Here is a 24,496-nt window from a genome sequence, read left to right as displayed (position 1 = left end):
TGGAGGGATTTGAACACGAGGACGAGAATTTTAAAATCGAGCCCTTGCAGGACCAGGAGCCAATGTAGGTCAGTGTGCACGGGGGGGTGATGGGCGAATGGGACTTGGTGCTTGAACACAGAGTTGCAGGACAAGTTCCCCTGATGGCTCAATGCTCTGCAGTCTGCTACTGAACCACACAGACCAGGAAGGCCCCAGGGTGCATCCCTGCTCTGCGTCAAGTAAGTTGACTTTAGCCAGGATTGCAGTAGGGGTGCTAGAAGATAACTGGCCTCAGCGTCTGTGGGCGAGGGACAGAGGGCTGTGGAATGCACCATCGGAGTTTGTGAGTGTTTAACATTTAAGAATGGGTTAGATTGGCAGTGTCAGGAAAAGTGGGGTTGAAGGGATATGGGAACAGGGCGGGCACATGGGATTAGGGCTACTGCTCGTGTGGAGGATGAAAACTCCAATAGGGAGTGGTTGGGCAGAATGGCCTGTTTCCGTGTTTTAACTGCTGTGTAACTGAGGTCTGTTTAAGTGACTATAAACAATTTCGGAGCACTGTTTGAGGACCAAGCAGACCTGGCCAACATCGCTCCCTCAACCAAATGTTAATTGCATGATTTACATCAATGAGTGTTAATTGTATTCAGGTGGTGGGTATCAATTGGGGACTGTCTTGTATCTTTTTTATAGGAGAGTTTATCTCGGGGGTGGTGTGTGGAAGGGGGATCTCTATGAATAAAAGCTTGGAAAGAACTGAAGACCAGGCTTTAGTATTCTATCCTTTACCACATGGCTATCCATTTATAACACCAAAACCAACATTCACTGGTCAGCCATCTCATTTGCTGTTTCTGGGATCTTGCTGTGCCTTATCTACCTGCGGCCGCACTTCACAAATAACTCGTGGGCTGAGAAACGCTTCAGGATGTGAAAGGCACTGTATCATTGCAATTTTTTTCTTAAACCATCTTAGCAACCATCTCCACCTCAACTCACCCCAACAGCTTTCAAACTCAACCAGCTCATTTCCCCTGCTGAATTGTGTAGGAGTTAATCGATGCAGAATTTACCGCTTTCACAGACAGTCTGCTTCGCTACTCTGTGGGGGGAGAACATTTTTAAAATTTCCTCTTTTGCTTAAATTTTCAATTGGATCTTTCGGTTCAACACATCCGACTGTTCAACAGACTACAGTCCCTCTTGTGAAAGTTTTTGATCAAGGTGAGGGATGTTAGTGCTGGGTAACAAAGCCTCTTTCTGAGCTCCCTCTACACTGTCCCCATCAAACACTCCCAGGGCAGGTACAGGGTTAGATACAGAGTAAAGCTCCCTCTACACTGTCCCATCAAACACTCCCAGGGCAGGTACAGGGTTAGATACAGAGTAAAGCTCCCTCTACACTGTCCCATCAAACACTCCCAGGGCAGGTACAGGGTTAGATACAGAGTAAAGCTCCCTCTACACTGTCCCATCAAACACTCCCAGGGCAGGTACAGCAAGGGTTAGATACAGAGTAAAGCTCCCTCTACACTGTCCCATCAAACACTCCCAGGGCAGGTACAGGGTTAGATGCAGAGTAAAGCTCCCTCTACACTGTCCCCATCAAACACTCCCAGGGCAGGTACAGGGTTAGATACAGAGTAAAGCTCCCTCTACACTGTCCCATCAAACACTCCCAGGGCAGGTACAGGGTTAGATACAGAGTAAAGCTCCCTCTACACTGTCCCATCACTCCCAGGGCAGGTACAGCACGGATTAGATACAGAGTAAAGTTCCCTCTACACTGTCCCATCACTCCCAGGGCAGGTGCAGCACGGAGTTGGATGCAGAGTAAAGCTCCCTCTACACTGTCCCATCAAACACTCCCAGGGCAGGTGAGTTAGTTGATCACAGCAGAGGTGGGAGGGAGGGAAACTACAATCGGCATCAGTACCCTGGGCTAGGGAGGGCATAAATCAGGCAGGGTTCCTAATCCCAGTTACATCTGCTGTGGTGTGTCTGCGAACCTGGGGCTTAGCTGCCCAACGGGAGAGAATAGTCTCTGTCTGGGCTCACACATCTACTGGGATGAAGTAGAGTGCTGTGGAAAGATACTTGTTCAGAATCAGTGCCTTTAGGAAAGGAGGGGAGGAGCGGGGAAAAAAAAAGGTTTTCTTCAGCTTTTCTGAAATGAACTGTTATGGGGGAAAAGATATTTTAGGATGGAGCTTCCAATCTGCAAAGTTCGAGTGCGGACACTTAAGCTTGTGCTATTTTGACACGAGCGGTAACAGGTTTATTTTAACGGGGTTGACGCCTGCATAAAGATAGCGCAGGTGGGAAAAGTACTGCCGGGCGCAGTGCATGAAACCGTGTCGGGGCCTGGAAGCTTCAACGGGTCAAGCCTGGGAGTATCCCGCCCGCCTCCCCACGTTAACCCTCCCACCCCAGGGCCACTGATCGGAGGCCCCAGGTGCCTCCTCGTAGGGGAGGATCGGGGCGGACTTCTCCCCTCCTGCCTCATTGCAGAGTGGCACCTCCGGAGCCCAGGAGGAGGTGACGCCCACCCTCCTGCCCTCGCTCCAGTTGGCACCGAGCACAGGTACCCCTAATAGTGGGTGAGGGGTGGGGGAAATGCCAGAATATCTCAAGCAAGAGGGATCTTCACCCTCAACAACCAAAAATGACTTACTGAACCAAGCAATTTATTGTTTTTTGGGGGCATTTATGCAGTATAAGATCAGCAATTTATTCCACACAGTAATATATAAATATACATTGACAAATATTTCATTACTTGAGGAAGCTGAGCGAGCATTTTAAAAAAACAATAGTCTGACATAAACAGCCCATCCTTTTACTGCTTAGAGTAGGTGGGGTGGAATTGCTAACTACAGTGGGTGGGCATGGGGTTGCTAACACATATGAATAGGTAATATATGGATAATGCTATAAAATAATATGACAAACGCACAGTTTTCCATTGCACTAAATAATTCACACAGACCTGCCAACCTCAAGACAGCGGGTAGCTTCTTAATGCGTATTCATTTCGGTCTTACTGCTTCAGGCAGACATCCTACAACCCAGGCTACTCGTAGCTCACGTTTCACCAGCGTTACCCCCTACCTCGGACAAGGATCACTGTGAGGTGGATGGAAGTGGGATATCTGGAGCCGTCCCGGCTTTGGGATGTTTGTTTACTTCCAGCTGCGGGTTAAGATGGTGACGGGAGCCTGAGCGCCGTGAGAGTGCTGCTTCGCATACCCCTAACAGCGTAAGCAAGCATGGAGCGAGGGAAGAGCGTTTGGCCCATTAAAGCCTGTCCCTTCCCTAGACCCCGTGTACGTCTTTAGCGTGGCGTCTACCCAACTGGTTTGACCTCCTGAGGGAAGGAACTAACAGGGGTCGTCTCTATCTCTGCTCATCCTTATAACCCCCTCATGCTCGTCCAGCTCGTTCCTTAATTTGGCTGGGAGTCTATTCCACCTGTCCCTGTGTGAGGAGGAAAAATAAACAAAGGGTCTTGCGTGGGGCTTGCTGATGTGACACACACGTCCCACTAGTTCTATAGTCTGCTCGGCGTACTACTCAAAGACCACCGAGGCCAGTTCTGCAGGTGAAGGTCACTTTCCGTGGGGCACCACGGGTGGCTCGAGCTCTTCCCAGTCGTCCCAGTTGGGTCCACTGCCTGGAGCGAGGAGCCTCTCAGTTCTATTGGTAAGGCTCGGTGTTGAGGGTGTCCAAAGGCTCGAGTGCCTGCCATCTGTTCTGGTGAAGATCGGTTGCGCAGGGGTCCATGGCCCTTCCGGAGGAAGCCGGATCTCCACCGGTGAGGCTCGAAGGCTTCCTGATGTGCTAAGTTTTTTTTTCATTCAGGTAAGGTATGTGGATATCCAAGGGCGACGTCGCAGGACACCATCCTGGGTTGAAAAAGAGTAGGGGCGAGGGTAAGATAAATCAAGGAATAGAAGTTAGGTTAGCCTTGGAGAGGGTGCAGAGAAGATTGACTAGAATGGTACTTTTGGTCACCTGTCCTAATATCTCCTTATGTGGCTCGGGGTCAAATTTTGTCTGATTTACACTCCTCTGGGACATTTTACTACATTAAATGCGCTGTATAAATGCAGGTGGTTGTTGGTACCAGGGATGAGGGACTTCAGTTTACGTGGAGAGACTGGAGAAGCTGGGGTTGTTCTCCTTAGAGCAGAGAAGGTTAAGGAGAGATTTAATAGAGGTGCTCAAAATCATGAGGGGTTTTGATAGAGTAAATAGGGAGAAACTGTTCCCAGTGGGCAGGAGGGTCGGTAACCAGAGGACACACAGGTTTAAGATAATTGGCAAAAGAACCAGAGGGGAGATGAGGAGACTTTTTTTTACGCAGCGAGTTGTTATGATCTGGAATGCGCTGCCTGAAAGGGCGGTGGAAGCAGATTGAATAGTAACTTTCAAAAGGGAATTGGATAAATACTTGAAGGGGAAAAAAAATTGCAGGGCTGTGGGGAAAGAGTAGGGGGTGTGGGATCTAATTGGACAGCTCTTTCAAAGAGCTGGCGCAGGCGCGATAGGCCTGTGGACTCCTTCTGTGCTGTACGATGCTATGATTCTAGGTGATGCCAAGCTCGGGTTTTAACAGTCGGTTGAGTGGAGGAGGATGGGGAGACTGAGGGAGGTGAGGAGGTCCATCGTTTCGAATTCCTGGGAAGTAATGAGTTGAGAGCGGGAGGCACAGTGAGGATGCAGGGGGGAGGAGGAAGAGGAGCGTGCAGCACGGTGGATTTGGAGCTTAGGAGGGACAAGAAAGAAGTAATGACGACAATGGTAAGAGAGGGACGACAGTATTAAAGATGGATGGTAATGGATCAACCAGTGTACAAGAGAAGCTTAATTCTCCAAGAGCATGATCCACGTGAAGTCACAGGGAATTGATCAACACGACATCATTCCAAGAGCTCGGCACCTTCCCCAGCAGCGGGGTTATCCGATAAAGGTTAGCGGGTGAAATACCAGTCAAAGGTCAAAGGCTGCTTTTTCAGGTTTATTCTTCCAAACCCAATTCTTCGAAGTCGAAGCTGCTGGGAGGTTTTTTTTTTAAATTAGGGAAGGCGGGCCCAGGCCTGCAGTGGAGGGCGCCGCCGAGATTAAACAGAGCAGAAGATGAGGTAAATCAGGTTCTAGGACACAGAGCTTGGCTTTTAAGAGCCTGGATCAACAAATACAACGGGCTTTTTGTTCAGAAAATCCATCTCCACTCAAGGAACGCTTCGTTTCCTGTTAAATCGTCTGGACCACTGTGACAAGTTGGGCCACTGAACAAGCGATGGAAAGATGTAAAGTCATCAGTTGATGTGTAAATTTTGAAAAAAAAAATATATAGCGCTGGATCGGGCCTGGGATCGATGACAGACTCCGGAGAGAAGGGAGGCCAAATGTTGAATTCTTACGGAGAAGAGCTACCAAGTCACAAATATAAAACGTACTAATCCAGCACCGTTTGCCAATACCATAATCACGTCAAGTAGAGTGTGCACGTGCCATCTTGTGTGGGATATCAGCGATAGTCCATGCGTTATCCCGCCTGCTTTGCGGCCTTTTGCTGGGTGAGGTGATGCTTTAACTGAGGGCTGACACCATACTGGCCGCAGGGTGGTGGCTGTAGGTTAAGGTTGACTGCGGGTGCAGGGCAGTAGGCGTGGCTAGCAGGTGAGGGGTGTGGCTGTGGGGCATCATGTGGCCAACGGAGGTCATGTGATTCTGGAAAGCTGTGGCGCTCAAGGAGAAAGGGGATCCCTCCTCCAATAAATCTTTGGTCAGCTCCCCGTAGAGATCCTGAGATTTCTTTGCCTTCTTGGACTTGTTGGAGACTTTCCTGTTACGTGTTTGGATTCCGTCTTTCTTCATCGTTAAAGGTCTGTTCACCTGCAGGGAAAGCAAAGTTTCAATGAAAGGGGTCGGGTGGAGCCACATGATAGGAGTAATAGAGGGAGCTTTAATTTGTATCTAACCCCTGTTGTACCTGCCCTGGGAGTGTTTGATGGGACAGTGTAGAGGGAGCTTTACTCTGTATCTAACCGTGCTGTACCTGCCCTGGGAGTGTTTGATGGGAACAGAGTAGAGGGAGCTTTACTCTGTATCTAACCCGTGCTGTACCTGCCCCTGGGAGTGTTTGATGGGACAGTGTAGAGGGAGCTTTACTCTGTATCTAACCCGTGCTGTACCTGCTCTGGGAGTGTTTGATGGGACAGTGTAGAGGGAGCTTTACTCTGTATCTAACCCTGTACCTGCCCTGGGAGTGTTTGACGGGACAGTGTAGAGGGAGCTTTACTCTGTATCTAACCCTGTACCTGCCCTGGGAGTGTTTGACGGGACAGTGTAGAGGGAGCTTTACTCTGTATCTAACCCGTGCTGTGCCTGCCCTGGGAGTGTTTGACGGGGACAGTGTGAAGGGAGCTTTAACATCCTAAGGCACTTTGCAGCGTCGTAATTAGACACAAATGGACACCGAGCCACAGGGAGGAGATATTCGGAGGGAGGTGACCAACAAGCTCGGTTAAAGGAGGGTCTTCAACGAGGATTGGGACCCTCACACTTACGTTGTGCAGTTTGTAGTACAACCCGCAGGCGTTGCAGACCGGGTCCCCGCTGGCATTGCGTCTCCACAGCGTGGTGGTGGTGGTGTGGCAGTTGGCGCACTGCGTGCCCGCTCTCTTGCTCACGATCTGAATCAAGAAAAGGTTTAAAAAAAGACGCTGAGACCAGCTTTCCCTTCAGTCCTATCCCCCCGTGGGAGGGATTGTAGGGGGGGGCAGAGTCCGGTTCCGTGGATACCCTCCAGCTTCTCGCACAAGTGACCGTTCCACACCCGCGAGCCTCGACGCTGAGTGCCGGCAAGGGTATTTGGGTATGGAGGGTGCCACAGCCAAACTGTGTCCTTTCCTCGTGGTACGGCAGTGTAGTGGTTACGTTGCTGGACTAATAATTTGGGGAACGTGAATTCAAATCCCACCAGGGTGGTTTGAGAATTTGAACTCAGTTTTTAAAAAATTGGAAATAAAAAGCTGGTATCAGCAAAAGTGACCGCGAAGCTGTCAGATTGTCGGAAAAACCCAAATGGTTCACTAAAGTCCCTTTAGGGAAGGAAACCTGCCCTCCTTACCCGGACTGGGCCTATATGTGACTCCAGTCCCACTACGCTCTGAAGTGGGCCTAGCGAGACACTCTGTTGTATCAATCCGCCACCGGCGGTTCAAGGCGAAGGCGCCTCTCGGGGGCAACTGGGGGCGGGCAGTAAATGCCGGCCTTGCCAGCGACACCCACACCCCCAGAATGATTAAAAAAACAAAACTCCGCATCTACCCCCACCATTTTCCAGCAGAGGTCACCGGATAGCTGCCACGGGGGGTGGGGGGGTGGTAATTGCCCCCTCCCCTAACTCAGGGGCGTTAAGGCCGTCGGTAGCGTCCCCCTACGATCACTTCGACTGAGATCGACTAACTGAACACGCCGGTGATTGAATGTGGGACCTTGCTGGTCTGTGCGGGTCAGCAGCTCGTGGATATTTGCTGACCCGTCGGTGGGAGGTGCGGGTGGGGGGGGAACCAGGAATCGGGAAATTCAGTTATCTGGAGAAGCTGGGATTGTTCTCCTTAGAGCAGAGGAGGTCAAGGGGAGATTTAATCGAGGTGTTTAAAATCATGAGGAGTTTTGATGGAGTAAATAAGGAGAAACTGTTTCCAGTGGCAGGAGGGTCGGTAACCAGAGGACACAGATTTAAGGTAATTGGCAAAAGAATTACAGGTGGGATGAGGAGAATTTTTTTTATGCAGAGAGTTGTTGTGACCTGGAATTCGCTGCCTGAAAGGGCGGTGGAAGCAGATTCAATAGTAACTTTCAAAAGGATAAAAACTTGAAAAGGAAAAACGTGCAGGGCTACGGGAAAAGAGCAGGGGGAGAGTGGGACTGATCGGATTGCTCCTTCAAAGAGCCGGCATCGGCACGACGGGCCGATACGTTCCAGGCGGGCTGTAGTTTTACCCACCCCGCCTACCCCGGGGTCTGAGACCGATCGCCACTCACCAGTCGTTTCTTTGGTCTGATGAGGGGTCGGTTCTGCCCGTTCATTTTGTGGTACAGGCCGCAGGCGTTGCACAGGTAGTGTCCCGTCCCGTCTCGCCGCCACAGCGGAGTGGCTGTTGCTCCGCAGTTCACGCATTCCCGGGCCTCTGCAATTAAGCACATGGGACCCGATTCAGTAAGACCCGGGGAGATGTCGTCTTTGGGAGCAGGGAGACAAATTGGAGGGACAAATAAGCTTTAACAAGAGAGGGTGGGGTGTGTCAGCCATGGCTCAGTGGGTAGAACTCTGGCCTTTGAGTCAGAAGGTCATGGGTTCGAGCCGATGGGGTACCTGTCTCACACCGATACCCCACAGACCCTATCCACACTACGTGGGTACTGGTCTCACACCGATACCCCACAGACCCTATCCACACTACATGGGTACTGGTCTCACACCGATACCCCACAGACCCTATCCACACTACGTGGGTACTGGTCTCACACCGAGACCCCACAGACCCTATCAACACTACATGGGTACTGGTCTCACACCGATACCCCACAGACCCTATCCACACTACATGGGTACTGGTCTCACACCGATACCCCACAGACCCTATCCACACTACATGGGTACTGGTCTCACACCGAGACCCCACAGACCCTATCCACACTACATGGGTACTGGTCTCACACCGAGACCCCACAGACCCTATCCACACTACATGGGTACCTGTCTCACACCGAGACCCCACAGACCCTATCCACACTACATGGGTACCTGTCTCACACCAATACCCCACAGACCCTATCCACACTACATGGGTACTGGTCTCACACCGATACCCCACAGACCCTATCCACACTACATGGGTACTGGTCTCACACCGAGATCCCACAGACCCTATCCACACTACATGGGTACTGGTCTCACACCGATACCCCACAGACCCTATCCACACTACATGGGTACTGGTCTCACACCAATACCCCACAGACCCTATCCACACTACGTGGGTACTGGTCTCACACCGATACCCCACAGACCCTATCCACACTACGTGGGTACCTGTCTCACACCGATACCCCACAGACCCTATCCACACTACATGGGTACTGGTCTCACACCGAGACCCTACAGACCCTATCAACACTACATGGGTACTGGTCTCACACCGAGACCCCACAGACCCTATCCACACTACATGGGTACTGGTCTCACACCAATACCCCACAGACCCTATCCACACTACATGGGTACTGGTCTCACACCGAGACCCTACAGACCCTATCCACACTACATGGGTACTGGTCTCACACCGATACCCCACAGACCCTATCCACACTACGTGGGTACTGGTCTCACACCGATACCCCACAGACCCTATCCACACTACATGGGTACTGGTCTCACACCGATACCCCACAGACCCTATCCACACTACGTGGGTACTGGTCTCACACCGAGACCCCACAGACCCTATCAACACTACATGGGTACTGGTCTCACACCGATACCCCACAGACCCTATCCACACTACATGGGTACTGGTCTCACACCGATACCCCACAGACCCTATCCACACTACATGGGTACTGGTCTCACACCGAGACCCCACAGACCCTATCCACACTACATGGGTACTGGTCTCACACCGAGACCCCACAGACCCTATCCACACTACATGGGTACCTGTCTCACACCGAGACCCCACAGACCCTATCCACACTACATGGGTACCTGTCTCACACCAATACCCCACAGACCCTATCCACACTACATGGGTACTGGTCTCACACCGATACCCCACAGACCCTATCCACACTACATGGGTACTGGTCTCACACCGAGACCCCACAGACCCTATCCACACTACATGGGTACTGGTCTCACACCGATACCCCACAGACCCTATCCACACTACATGGGTACTGGTCTCACACCGAGACCCCACAGACCCTATCCACACTACATGGGTACTGGTCTCACACCAATACCCCACAGACCCTATCCACACTACGTGGGTACTGGTCTCACACCGATACCCCACAGACCCTATCCACACTACGTGGGTACCTGTCTCACACCGATACCCCACAGACCCTATCCACACTACATGGGTACTGGTCTCACACCGAGACCCTACAGACCCTATCAACACTACATGGGTACTGGTCTCACACCGAGACCCCACAGACCCTATCCACACTACATGGGTACTGGTCTCACACCAATACCCCACAGACCCTATCCACACTACATGGGTACTGGTCTCACACCGAGACCCTACAGACCCTATCCACACTACATGGGTACTGGTCTCACACCGATACCCCACAGACCCTATCCACACTACGTGGGTACTGGTCTCACACCGAGACCCCACAGACCCTATCCACACTACATGGGTACTGGTCTCACACCAATACCCCACAGACCCTATCCACACTACGTGGGTACTGGTCTCACACCGAGACCCCACAGACCCTATCCACACTACATGGGTACTGGTCTCACACCGAGACCCCACAGACCCTATCCACACTACATGGGTACTGGTCTCACACCGAGACCCCACAGACCCTATCCACACTACATGGGTACTGGTCTCACACCGAGACCCTACAGACCCTATCCACACTACATGGGTACTGGTCTCACACCGAGACCCCACAGACCCTATCAACACTACATGGGTACTGGTCTCACACCGAGACCCCACAGACCCTATCCACACTACATGGGTACCTGTCTCACACCGAGACCCCACAGACCCTATCCACACTACATGGGTACTGGTCTCACACCGAGACCCCACAAACCCTATCCACACTACATGGGTACTGGTCTCACACCAATACCCCACAGACCCTATCCACACTACGTGGGTACTGGTCTCACACCGAGACCCCACAGACCCTATCCACACTACATGGGTACTGGTCTCACACCGAGACCCTACAGACCCTATCAACACTACATGGGTACTGGTCTCACACCGAGACCCCACAGACCCTATCCACACTACATGGGTACTGGTCTCACACCGAGACCCCACAGACCCTATCCACACTACATGGGTACTGGTCTCACACCGAGACCCCGCAGACCCTATCCACACTACATGGGTACTGGTCTCACACCGAGACCCCACAGACCCTATCCACGCTACATGGGTACTGGTCTCACACCGATACCCCACAGACCCTATCCACACTACATGGGTACTGGTCTCACACCGAGACCCCACAGACCCTATCCACACTACATGGGTACTGGTCTCACACCGAGACCCCACAGACCCTATCCACACTACATGGGTACTGGTCTCACACCGAGACCCCACAGACCCTATCCACACTACGTGGGTACCTGTCTCACACCGATACCCCACAGACCCTATCCACGCTACATGGGTACTGGTCTCACACCGATACCCCACAGACCCTATCCACACTACATGGGTACCTGTCTCACACCGATACCCCACAGACCCTATTCACACTACATGGGTACTGGTCTCACACCGAGACCCCACAGACCCTATCCACACTACATGGGTACTGGTCTCACACCGATACCCCACAGACCCTATCCACACTACATGGGTACTGGTCTCACACCGAGACCCCACAGACCCTATCCACGCTACATGGGTACTGGTCTCACACCGATACCCCACAGACCCTATTCACACTACATGGGTACTGGTCTCACACCGAGACCCCGCAGACCCTATCCACACTACATGGGTACCTGTCTCACACCGAGACCCCGCAGACCCTATCCACACTACATGGGTACCTGTCTCACACCGAGACCCCGCAGACCCTATCCACACTACATGGGTACTGGTCTCACACCGAGACCCCACAGACCGTATCCACACTACATGGGTACTGGTCTCACACCGAGACCCCACAGACCCTATCCACACTACATGGGTACTGGTCTCACACCGAGACCCTACAGACCCTATCCACACTACATGGGTACTGGTCTCACACCGAGACCCCACAGACCCTATTCACACTGCATGGGTACTGGTCTCACACCGATACCCCACAGACCCTATCCACACTACATGGGTACTGGTCTCACACCGAGACCCCACAGACCCTATCCACACTACATGGGTACTGGTCTCACACCGAGACCCCACAGACCCTATCCACACTACATGGGTACTGGTCTCACACCGATACCCCACAGACCCTATCCACACTACGTGGGTACTGGTCTCACACCGAGACCCCACAGACCCTATCCACACTACATGGGTACTGGTCTCACACCGAGACCCCACAGACCCTATCCACACTACGTGGGTACTGGTCTCACACCGAGACCCCACAGACCCTATCCACACTACATTGGTACTGGTCTCACACCGAGACCCCACAGACCCTATCCACACTACATGGGTACCTGTCTCACACCGAGACCCCACAGACCCTATCCACACTACATGGGTACTGGTCTCACACCGAGACCCCACAAACCCTATCCACACTACATGGGTACTGGTCTCACACCAATACCCCACAGACCCTATCCACACTACATGGGTACTGGTCTCACACCGATACCCCACAAACCCTATCCACACTACATGGGTACTGGTCTCACACCGAGACCCTACAGACCCTATCCACACTACATGGGTACTGGTCTCACACCGAGACCCCACAGACCCTATCCACACTACATGGGTACCTGTCTCACACCGAGACCCCACAGACCCTATCCACACTACGTGGGTACTGGTCTCACACCAATACCCCACAGACCCTATCCACACTACATGGGTACTGGTCTCACACCGATACCCCACAGACCCTATCCACACTACATGGGTACTGGTCTCACACCGAGACCCCACAGACCCTATCCACACTACATGGGTACTGGTCTCACACCGAGACCCCACAGACCCTATCCACACTACATGGGTACTGGTCTCACACCGAGACCCCACAGACCCTATCCACACTACATGGGTACTGGTCTCACACCGATACCCCACAGACCCTATCCACACTACATGGGTACCTGTCTCACACCGAGACCCCACAGACCCTATCCACACTACATGGGTACTGGTCTCACACCGAGACCCCACAGACCCTATCCACACTACGTGGGTACCTGTCTCACACCGAGACCCCACAGACCCTATCCACACTACATGGGTACTGGTCTCACACCGAGACCCCACAAACCCTATCCACACTACATGGGTACTGGTCTCACACCGAGACCCCACAGACCCTATCCACACTACATGGGTACTGGTCTCACACCGAGACCCCACAAACCCTATCCACACTACATGGGTACTGGTCTCACACCGAGACCCCACAGACCCTATCCACACTACATGGGTACTGGTCTCACACCGAGACCCCACAAACCCTATCCACATTACTGTCACAGGTACCTGTCTCACACCGAGACCCCACAGACCCTATCCACATTACTGTCACAGGTACCTGTCTCACACCGAGACCCCACAGACCCTATCCACATTACTGTCACAGGTACCTGTCTCACACCGAGACCCCACAGACCCTATCCACATTACTGTCACAGGTACCTGTCTCACACCGAGACCCCACAGACCCTATTCACATTACTGTCACAGGCACCTGTCTCACACCGAGACCCCACAGAACCTATCCACATTACTGTCACAGGTACCTGTCTCACACCGAGACCCCACAGACCCTATTCACATTACTGTCACAGGTACCTGTCTCACACCGAGACCCCACAGACCCTATCCACGTTACTATCACAGGTACCTGTCTCACACCGAGACCCCACAGACCCTATCCACGTTACTGTCACAGGTACCTGTCTCACACCGAGACCCCACAGACCCTATCCACGTTACTGTCACAGGTACCTGTCTCACACCGAGACCCCGCAGAGCTTACCCAGGCTCCACATGTGACAGATACAAGTCGCACTGCTCTAGAGGCTCTGCCCTGTCTCCCAGTGCTGGTCTCTTTAACCTGGGTCTTACCGGGTGGCGATAATGGCATCTTATATTTGTGTTGTGGTGAATACCCTTCACTGAGATAGCCACCTGTGGACTGGTAGAAGCTCCCGTTGTAAGCCTGGGGAGTGTTGGCGTAGGGATGGTTGGTCAGGCCCAGCTGGACCTCCGGGCCCAGCGACAGCAGGCTGGAGTTCACGGGACTGGCCCTCTCCATCTTCATGATCTCGCCGTACTTTGGGCTCTCTTTCTCGTCCCGCCCGCCCAGGGCTGGCGCTGGCTCCGGGCTGACTTCCTTGAGTGGCGTGGCCGCGAACCCGTAGAGGTGCTGGCTGTGGTGTGGCGCCGATAGCCCAGAGGAGGTCTGGTACAGGGGGAGGGTCCCGTGGTTGCCGGGGTGCAGGGAGACCTTGCTGTAGGCCCCGACCGTCGACCAGGCCGTGTTGTACGGGTGGCCGATCGCCTGCCCGCTCTCCATCCACTGCAGGCTGCTCAGCAAGTGAGGGGAGTACACCTGACGGCCTGTGGGAAAGATAAAACTGCTGGTTTACAAGAAGAAAACAGCTTCTTGAAGGAGGAGTGTCTGCATCAATCGTGAATGGGCATCTCAACCATCGCTCACTGTGGTTAGCTAGAGTGTTACATGTGGTTTAGGGCTGTGAAAACTTGAAAACACTCGACACAGGCCTCTGGAAGACATTTTTTGACAGGAAGTGTGTTCTATCTTATAATTGTAAAAGATATGGGCGCTCTCATAATCTTTTGGAGAGGGGACAGTGAAAGGATAAGTCCCCTTTGGTGTGGGAGGAAGGGACTGGTATCTGGACAAGGCTGCAGTAACTCGACTGAAGTTTCTTATGAACTGAGAGAAAGGGGGGAGGGAAGGAAGAAGGACCTGAGCCACATGGCCGTACGGCAAGAGAGAGATATAGAGGGAAATGGCTGTGAAGCGGCAGAGGTTTTGGGGGAAAACATCAGAGCTTCAGCCTGGGTTATGAGCTCGAGTTATATAGAATTACATAGAATTTGCAGCTCAGAAACAGGCCATTCGGCCCAACTGGTCCATGTCGGTGTTTATGCTCCACATGAGCCACCTCCCTCCCTGCTTCATCTCATCCTATCAGCGTATCCTTCTATTCTTTTCTCCCTCATGTGTTTATCCAGCTTCCCCTTAAATGCATCTATGCTATTCCCCTCAACCACTCTTTGAGTAAAAGAAGTTTCTCCTGAATTCCCTATTGGATTTATTGGTGACTATCTTATATTTATGGCCCCTAGTTTTGGTCTCCCCCACAAGTGGAAACATCTTCTCTACGTCTCCCCTTTATAATTTTAAATGCCTCTATCAGGTCACTCCCTCAGCCTCCTCTTTTCCAGAGAAAAGAGCCCCAGCCTGTTCAGGCTTTCCTGATAGTTAGAACTTCTCAGTTCTGGTATCATCCTTGTAAATCTTTTTTGCACCTTCTCCAGTGCCTCTATATCCTTTTAAAAATATGGAGACCAGGACTGTGCACAGTGCTCCAAGTGTGGTCTAACCGAGGTATATGGAGACCAGAACTGTGCACAGTGCTCCAAGTGTGGTCTAACCGAGGTATATGGAGACCAGAACTGTGCACAGTGCTCCAAGTGTGGTCTAACCGAGGTATATGGAGACCAGAACTGTGCACAGTGCTCCAAGTGTGGTCTAACCAAGGTATATGGGGACCAGAACTGTGCACAGTGCTCCAAGTGTGGTCTAACCGAGGTATATGGAGACCAGAACTGTGCACAGTACTCCAAGTGTGGTCTAACCGAGGTATATGGAGACCAGAACTGTGCACAGTACTCCAAGTGTGGTCTAACCAAGGTATATGGGGACCAGAACTGTGCACAGTGCTCCAAGTGTGGTCTAACCGAGGTATATGGAGACCAGAACTGTGCACAGTACTCCAAACTCAAGTTCTAGAGCAGGCCTCAAACCCACAATCTTCTGACTCAGAGGGTGGGAGAGCGATACCATTGGCGATGATGTTGAATTTAGTTGGGAAAATGGTGTGCAGTTCTGGGCACCCCGTTTATAGGGAAGGTATTCGAGCAACAGAGGGGGAACAGCAAAGATTCACTAGAGAGTTAACAAAAATGAGAGGCTATAGATAGGATGAAAGGTCCAACAAACTGCAGTAATTTTTTCACTGGAACTGAAAAGGTTAAGGGAGGGTTTTTAAAATTCTGGAAGCTTTTGAGAGGGTGAATAGGAAAGATTATTTTTACTGGTTGGTGAGTCGGTAACAAAGGGGCACAGACTGAGGATTATCACTTGAGAAAGAAATGTTTTCACACAGGGTTATTATTTGAGGGACTTCAGTGATGTGAAGAGACTGGAGCATCTGGGATCGTTCTCCTCAGAGCAGAGAAGGTTAAGAGGAGATTTAATAGAGGTGTTCAAAATCATGAGGGGTTTTGCAAGAGTAAATAAGGAGAAACTGTTTCCAGTGGCAGGAGGGTCAGTAACCGGAGAACACAGGTTTAAGGTAATTGGCAAAAGAACCAGGGGGGAGATGAGGAGAATTTTTTTTAACGCAGCGAGTTATTATGATCTGGAATTCACTGCCTGAAAGGGCGGTGGAAGCAGATTCAATAATAACTTTCAAAAGGGAATTGGATAAATACTTGAAAGGGAAAAATTTGCAGAATTATGGGGAAAGTGCAGGAGAATGGGACTAATTTGATAGCTGTTTCGGCACAGGCACGATGGACTGAATGGTCTCTTCCAGTGCTGTATTATTCTGTGATTAAATCAGGGAATGCTTTTCCGCAGGGGTTACCGAGGCGGAGACTGTAACATCATTTAAAATGGGAATTTGCAGACGTGTTTGAAAAGGAAGAAAAACAAATGCTACAGGGGAAAGGGCAGGGAGATGGGATTACAGGAGATGGCTCCACTGAAGGGCTAGCACCAGCACAGGCACAATAGGTAATTTGCGGATGAGGGACTGTTCAAACAGTTGGGCTCTGTAATTCCTTCAAGCAAGTTTCTTTAGGGTGTCATCAGCCCTCGCTGCTTAAAAAAGAGAATTTTTTTAATACGTTAACCATAACTCTTCATAACAGATTTTTAAAAGGGGGCGGGTAGTGTGATGTCCTCTTTCAAAGGAGGTCAAGACCTCACTGCACAAAATGCCTGCTTGATGAGGTGCTGGTCGATATACAGATGAGGAAGATCCCAGCTTGTGTCAGCTGAGGTTCAGTGGTAGCACTCTCGCCTTGGAGTCAGAAGGTTGTGGGTTTGAGCCCCGCTCCAGAGACTGGTGCACATAATTCTAGGTTAACACTCCCAGTGCAATAGTGAGAGAGCGCGGCACTGTCGGAGGGTCAGTACTGAGGGAGCGCCGCACTGTCGGAGGGTCAGTACTGAGGGAGCGCCGCACTGTCGGAGGGTCAGTACTGAGGGAGCGCGGCACTGCCGGAGGGTCAGTACTGAGGGAGCGCCGCACTGTCGGAGGGTCAGTACTGAGGGAGCGACGCACTGTCGGAGGGTCAGTACTGAGGGAGCGCCGCACTGTCGGAGGGTCAGTACTGAGGGAGCGCCGCACTGTCGGAGGGTCAGTACTGAGGGAGCGCCGCACTGTCGGAGGATCAGTACTGAGGGAGCGCTGCACTGTCGGAGGGGCAGTACTGAGGGAGCGCCGCACTGTCGGAGGGGCAGTACTGAGGGAGCGCCGCACTGTCGGAGGGTCAGTACTGAGGGAGCGCCGCACTGTCGGAGGGGCAGTACTGAGGGAGCGCCGCACTGTCGGAGGATCAGTACTGAGGGAGCGCCGCACTGTCGGAGGGTCAGTACTGAGGGAGCGCTGCACTGTCGGAGGGTCAGTACTGAGGGAGCGCCGCACTGTCGGAGGGGCAATACTGAGGGAGCGCCGCACTGTCGGAGGGTCAGTACTGAGGGAGCGCCGCACTGTCGGAGGGTCGGTACTGAGGGAGCGCCGCACTGTCGGAGGGGGTCAGTACTGAGGGAGCGCCGCACTGTCGGAGGGTCGGTACTGAGGGAGCGCCGCACTGTCGGAGGGGCAATACTGAGGGAGCGCCGCACTGTCGGAGGGTCAGTACTGAGGGAGCGCTGCACTGTCGGAGGGTCAGTACTGAGGGAGTGCTGCACTGTCGGAGGGGCAGTACTGAGGGAGCGCGGCACTGTCGGAGGGGCAATACTGAGGGAGCGCCGCACTGTCGGAGGGTCAGTACTGAGGGAGCGCTGCACTGTCGGAGGGTCAGTACTGAGGGAGTGCTGCACTGTCGGAGGGGCAGTACTGAGGGAGCGCGGCACTGTCGGAGGGTTAGTACTGAGGGAGCGCCGCACTGTCGGAGGGGCAATACTGAGGGAGCGCCGCACTGTCGGAGGGTCAGTACTGAGGGAGCACTGCACTGTCGGAGGGTCAGTACTGAGGGAGCGCCGCACTGTCGGAGGGTCAGTACTGACGGAGCGCTGCACTGTCGGAGGATCAGTACTGAGGGAGCGCTGCATTGTCGGAGGGACAGTACTGAGGGAGTGCTGCACTGTTGGAGGGTCAGTACTGAGGGAGTGCTGCACTTTCGGATGTAGACATTAAACCGAGGCCCTGTCTGCCCTCTCAGGTGGACGTAGACGATCCCACGGCCACTATTGAAAGAACAGCAGTGGGAAGTTCTCACCGGTGTCCTGGGGACCAATATTTATCACTAAAACAGATGATCTGGTCGTTATCACATCACTGTTTGTGGGACCTTGCTGTGAGTAAATTGGTTGTTGCGTTTCCCTACATTACAACAGTGGTTACACTTCACTGGCTATAAAGTGCTTTGTGACGTCCTGAGGTCAGGAAAGGCGCTGTATAAATGCAAGATTTTCTTTCTCGAGCAGCCTGTGCTCGTGGGATGGAGGGAGCTGAGGCAGCGGAAGGAGAGGCTTTATCTATAAACGAGGCTGATTAGTTTTATAGATAACTTACAACAGTCAGGAAATTGTAACACTGCACAAATTACTGAAGTGACACGACTTTCCTCAGCCCTGCAGGGGCTGGCTTTGAGTAGAGCCCCACTGAAGCTTTTCCCCTTATCCCGCCCAACTTTCCCTTCAAATTCCGAGGGTTTTCTCTCCCTCCCCCTCACCCGCGCCAGACAAGTGCCAGGCAATGACCATCTCCAACAAGAGAGAGTCTAACCACTTCCCCTTGACATTCAACGGCATTACCATCGCCGAATCCCCCACCATCAACATCTTGGGGGTCACCGTTGACCAGAAACTTAACTGGACCAGCCACATAAATACTGTGGCTACAAGAGCAGGTCAGAAGCTGGGTATTCTGCGGCGAGTGACTCACCTCCTGACTCCCCAAAGCCTTTCCACCATCTACAAGGCACAAGTCAGGAATGTGATGGAATACTCTCCACTTGCCTGGATGAGTGCAGCTCCAACACCACTCAAGAAGTTCGACACCACCCAGGACAAAGCAGCCCGCTTGATTGGCACCCCATCCACCACCCTAAACATTCACTCCCTTCACCACCGGCACACAGTGGCTGCAGTGTGTACCATCCACAGGATGCACTGCAGCAACTCGCCAAGGCTTCTTCGACAGCACCTCCCAAACCCGCGACCTCTACCACCTAGAAGGATAAGAGCAGCAGGCACATGGGAACACCACCACCTGCACGTTCCCCTCCAAGTCACACACCATCCCGACTTGGAAATATATTGCCGTTCCTTCATCGTCGCTGTGTCAAAATCCTGGAACTCCCTCCCTAACAGCACTGTGGGAGAACCTTCACCACACGGACTGCAGCGGTTCAAGAAGGCGGCTCACCACCACCTTCTCAAGGGGCAATTAGGGATGGGCAATAAATGCCGGCCCACATCCCATGAACGAATAAGAAAAAACCTCCCCCCACCCCACCACAATGTTCTCCAGAAGGTTCCACAGGCGCTTGGCCGCCCTCTGCTACCTCGGCCATTCCTGGTGTATGACCAGGGGAGGATTTGTAACGGCCGAGCCCAGTCTGGTCTTCACTTTGACCATCTGGACAGTGATCGGGAGCGGTGAACCCTGGTTGATTCCACCACCACCCCCCAACCTCCCTTAGTCCAGAAAGGCCCTCCGTTACCCTGACTGAGATCGGGTCAATCAGCACGGACGTAACCTGGAACCTTCCTGGTTATGTAGGGCCGAATACCGTACAGTGCAGAGTATTGACCAACTGAGCCTCGGAGATGTTTTTGAAGCGGCAGTGTTGCTGTGAAATGACTATATGGCAAACCTTTCTTTTGTAAAAGGGAGAGGGAGTATGGCGGGGTGGGGGAGGGAAGAGAAGACCCAGGAGACCTGTGCGTCATCATCATGTTGAGGAACCTGCCCGCAGATGGCACAATGCTGTCCTGTCATCATCCCGTGTGACTGCAGATAACGAAACGAGAAAAAAGAGCGAGCTTGCATGTATATAGCGCCTTTCACGACCTTATTGGACTGGACTGGACTGGACGTTGGGCACTGGGATCTGGCTGGACCCCTGGCTAACTCCTTGGTCTAACAGTGTGCACGGAAGTCCGTCGGGCTCCTGGTTTTCGGAATCCTCGGTCTAACGGTTCACGGCTGCTGGAGAAGGAGGGAAGCCAGAGTGTCGGCCGTGGCTCAGTGGGTCTCACTCTGGCCTCTTGTGTCGGAAGGTCTTGGGTTCGAGTCCCCACTCCAGAGACTTGAGGAAGCTACATCATTAAATAAATTTAAAACAGAAATAGACAGTTTCCTAGAAGTAAAGGGAATTAGGGGTTATGGGGAAATTGGACATGAATTTAGATTTGAGGTTAGGATCAGATCAGCCATGATCTTATTGAATGGCGGAGCAGGCTCGAGGGGCCGATTGGCCTACTCCTGCTCCTATTTCTTATGTTCTTATGTAAAATATAGGCTGACACTCCTCGGTGCCAGTACCGAGGGGGCGCCGCGTTGTTGGAGGGGCCGTTTTTCGGATGAGACGTTAAACCGAGGCCCCCGTCTGCCCTCTGGGGCAGACTTATAAGATTCCACGGCCACTAGTGGAAGAAGAGCAGGTGAGTTCTCCCCGGTGTCCTGGGGCCAATATTTATCCCTCAACCAACATCGCCATTATCTGGTCATTTATCTCATTGCTGTTTGTGGGATCTTGCTGTGCGCAAATTGGCGGCCGCGTTTCCTACATTACAGCAGTGACCACACTTCAAAAAAAAAAGTAGTTCATTGGCTGTGAAGTGCTTTGGGACGTCCTGAGGTGGTGAAAGGTGCTGTAGAAATGGGAGTCCTTCCCTTCAGGGAGGAGGAGCAGGTTACTCACCGTGCCGGTAGCTCCCGATCGACCTGCCGTGCACCGGGCTGGCGTAATACGACGGCACCAGGTTGCTCTCTCCCTCGCCGTGGCCGAAGAAGATGTCGGTGTCGTCGGCGGCGGGCTGCAGCGGGATCTCGTCCGCGTAGTGGAGCAGCGACTCCTGCCCGGGGCTCAGCAAGGGGTGGTGGGGCAGCCAGCGGGGCTGGTCCGATGACTCCTCCATTTCGCTCGTCAGGGGGGGTCGAGCTCCTCCGCCCGACAGATCCTCCCGCACTCTCAACCTGCAAAGTGTGTGAAGGAGACGTGTGAGCGTAGGGACAGGAGGAGGCCGTTCAGCCCCTCGTGCCTGTTCCGCCATTCGATTAGATTGTGGCTGATCTGTATCTTAACTCTATCTGCCTCTTGGCTCCTTAACCCTTGCGTAACTAAAATCTATCAATCTCAGTTTAGAGATTTTCAATCGACCCCCAGCCTCAACAGCTTTTTTGGGGGGAGAGAGTTCCAGATTCCCACTCCCCTTTGTGTGAAGAAATGCTTCCTGACGTCACCCCTGGCTCTAATTTTAAGGCTGCATCCCCTTGTTCTGGACTCCCCCCACCAGAGGAAATAGTTTCTCTCTATCTACCCTATCGAATCCTTTTTATATATTTTTTATATTCATTCTCGGGATGTGGGCGTCGCTGGCAAGGCCGGCATTTATCGCCCGTCCCTAGCTGCCCCATGAGAAGGTGGTGGTGGGCCTTCTGCTTGAACCGCTGCAGTCCCGTGTGGTGAAGGTGCACCCACAGTGCTGTTGGAGACGGAGTTCCAGGATTCTGACCCATCAACGATGAAGGAACGGCCGATATATGTCCCAGTCGGGATGGCGTGTGTCCTGATATGATTGGGCCAGCGATGGGAGGTTGGAACCGAGTCTGTCCTCTGTGGCGCTCTCGGTAATCCGACAGGCAGGTCCGCGGTACTCCAGGGGGAGATTGATTCCACCAGGGGGGTGCAGACCCGTCGCTGGGGAATGGGCAGCCTCATGCCCGGTTCCAGGTAAACCAGGGCCCCAGTAGGTAGGTTGTCCTGACTAGACAAGCAGCAGGATGCTTCCCAGTGACCTGTGCTGGTAGGCTGTGTGATTTCTTAGCTGGTTAAACTCCAGCGATGCACACTTGGAGGACTCCTAAGATTTGGAACTTATCATAGAAATTTACGGCACAGAAGGAGGCCATTCGGCCCATCGTGTCTGTGCTGGCCAAAAAAGAGCTATCCAGCCTAATCCCACTTTCCAGCACTTGTAGGTTATGGCATCTCAAGTGAATATCCAAGTACTTTTTAAATGAGTTGAGGGTTTCTGCCTCTACCACCTTTTCAGGCAGTGAGTTCCAGACCCCCACCACCCTCTGGGTGAAAAAAATTCTCCTCAGCTCCCCTCTAATCCTTTTACCAATTACTTTAAATCTATGCCCCCTGGTTATTGACCTCTCTGCTAAGGGAAATAGGTCCTTCCTAACCATTCTATCTAGGCCCCTCATAATTTTATACACCTCAATTAAATCTCCCCTCAGCCTCCTCTGTGCCAAAGAAAACAACCCCAGACTATCCAATCTTTATACTTAGTATACGAACAAGTGTCAGCTGTGGCTCAGTTGGTAGCACTCGTGCCGCTGAGTCAGAAGTGGGTTCGAGCTCTGCTCCAGGCCTGATGCTCCCCAGTGCAATACAGAGGGAGTGCTACACTGTCGGAGGTGCCATCTTACGGATGAGATATTAAATCGAGGGCCCCGTCTACTCTCTCAGGTGGGTGTGGAAGATCCCACGGCCACTATTGATTTGATAGGGTCGATAGAGAGAACCGATCTCCTCAGGTGGGAGAATCTAGAACGGGAGGAGGGGGGGGAACAACCTTAAAATTAGAGCTAGGCTGTTCAGGGGTGATGTCAGGAAGTGCTCCTTCACACAAAGGGGGGGGTGGAAATCTGGAACTCTCTCCCCACAAAAAGGCTGGGGGTCAACTGAAAATTTCAAAACTGAGATTGATAGATTTTTGTTGGGTAAGGGTATCGAGGGTTATGGAACCAAGGCGGGGAGATGGAGTTAAGACACAGACCAGCCATGATCCAAATGAATGATGGAACAGGCTCGAGGGGCTGAATGGCCTGCTCCTGTTCCTCTGTTCCTTTTGGAAGAAGAGCCGGGGCGTTCTTCCCCAGTGTCCTTGGCCAACATTCCTCCCTCTACCAAAGACGCCTGCATCTGACTGCTGTTTGCAAGATGTCACCGTTGCAGTAGTCTACACGATAATGGACACCACTGTCCCTCAGAAGCACTTCAAGAAGCTTTGATGAGGTGAAAAGGCAGGAGACAAATACAAGTCTTGAAATGTGTCTGTGCTTTATCTTCTGGCCTTTTGCCCAGTTTCAACCCTCAGCCATTTCATCCTAACTCAGCATTCACACAGGAAATGAGGCACCCGATTTAAACTTTAAAGTGAAGATGCACAGAAGTTCTGAAGTACTCAAGGGGGAGATTTTATTCAACATTTGCATCAGACTTCACAATCCACAGTGAGTCATCCTTACCATGATCAAAAGGAACCCCATACCCAGTGAGTCATCCTTACCCTGCTGAGAAAGAAATCAGTACAGTAACCTGTACCCTGAATAACCAGGGATCCCGTACAGTAGTGGCAACCCTGAATAAGCAGGGTCCCCATAAAGTGACCCGTACCCTGACTAAACAGGGGCCCTGTACAGTGACCCGTACCCTGAATAAACAGGGACCCCGTACAGTGACCCGTACCCTGATTAAACAGGGACCCCGTACAGTAACCCTTACCCTGAATAAACAGGGACCCTGTACAGTGACCCGTACCCTGAATAAACAGGGACCCCGTACAGTGACCCGTACCCTGATTAAACAGGGACCCCGTACAGTAACCCTTACCCTGAATAAACAGGGACCCCGTACAGTGACCCGTACCCTGAATAAACAGGGAGCCTGTACAGTGACCCGTACCCTGAATAAACAGGGACCCTGTACAGTAACCCTTACCCTGAATAAACAGGGACCCTGTACAGTAACCCTTACCCTGAATAAACAGGGACTCTGTACAGTAACCCTTACCCTGAATAAACAGGGACCCTGTACAGTAACCCTTACCCTGAATAAAC

The 24,496-nt window shown here is 52.3% G+C and overlaps 1 protein-coding gene across 6 annotated transcripts in view; it reads right to left on the bottom strand.

Moving 5' to 3' along the window:
* Positions 1–2,655: 2,655 nt before the first annotated feature.
* The window catches only part of LOC137306808 (GATA-binding factor 2-like), a 45,224-nt gene continuing 23,383 nt past the window's right edge, over positions 2,656–24,496 (bottom strand). For 5 of the 6 annotated variants that reach the window (XM_067976194.1, XM_067976197.1, XM_067976199.1 and 2 more), the window contains 5 exons: positions 21,345–21,619; positions 14,055–14,549; positions 8,044–8,189; positions 6,561–6,686; positions 2,656–5,886 (listed from right to left, as the gene is read on the bottom strand). In XM_067976194.1, the coding sequence (XP_067832295.1) occupies positions 5,581–5,886; positions 6,561–6,686; positions 8,044–8,189; positions 14,055–14,549; positions 21,345–21,619 (1,348 nt within the window). In that variant the 3' untranslated portion in view covers positions 2,656–5,580. The remainder of the gene's footprint in view (positions 5,887–6,560; positions 6,687–8,043; positions 8,190–14,054; positions 14,550–21,344; positions 21,620–24,496) is intronic. The other variant, XM_067976196.1, reaches the window with a different exon arrangement.

This window comes from Heptranchias perlo, chromosome 45 (genome assembly GCF_035084215.1).
Source record: "Heptranchias perlo isolate sHepPer1 chromosome 45, sHepPer1.hap1, whole genome shotgun sequence".
Lineage (NCBI taxonomy): Eukaryota > Metazoa > Chordata > Chondrichthyes > Hexanchiformes > Hexanchidae > Heptranchias > Heptranchias perlo.
Note: the sequence above shows the minus strand (reverse complement) of the source record. Positions and strands in the feature narration are given on the sequence as shown.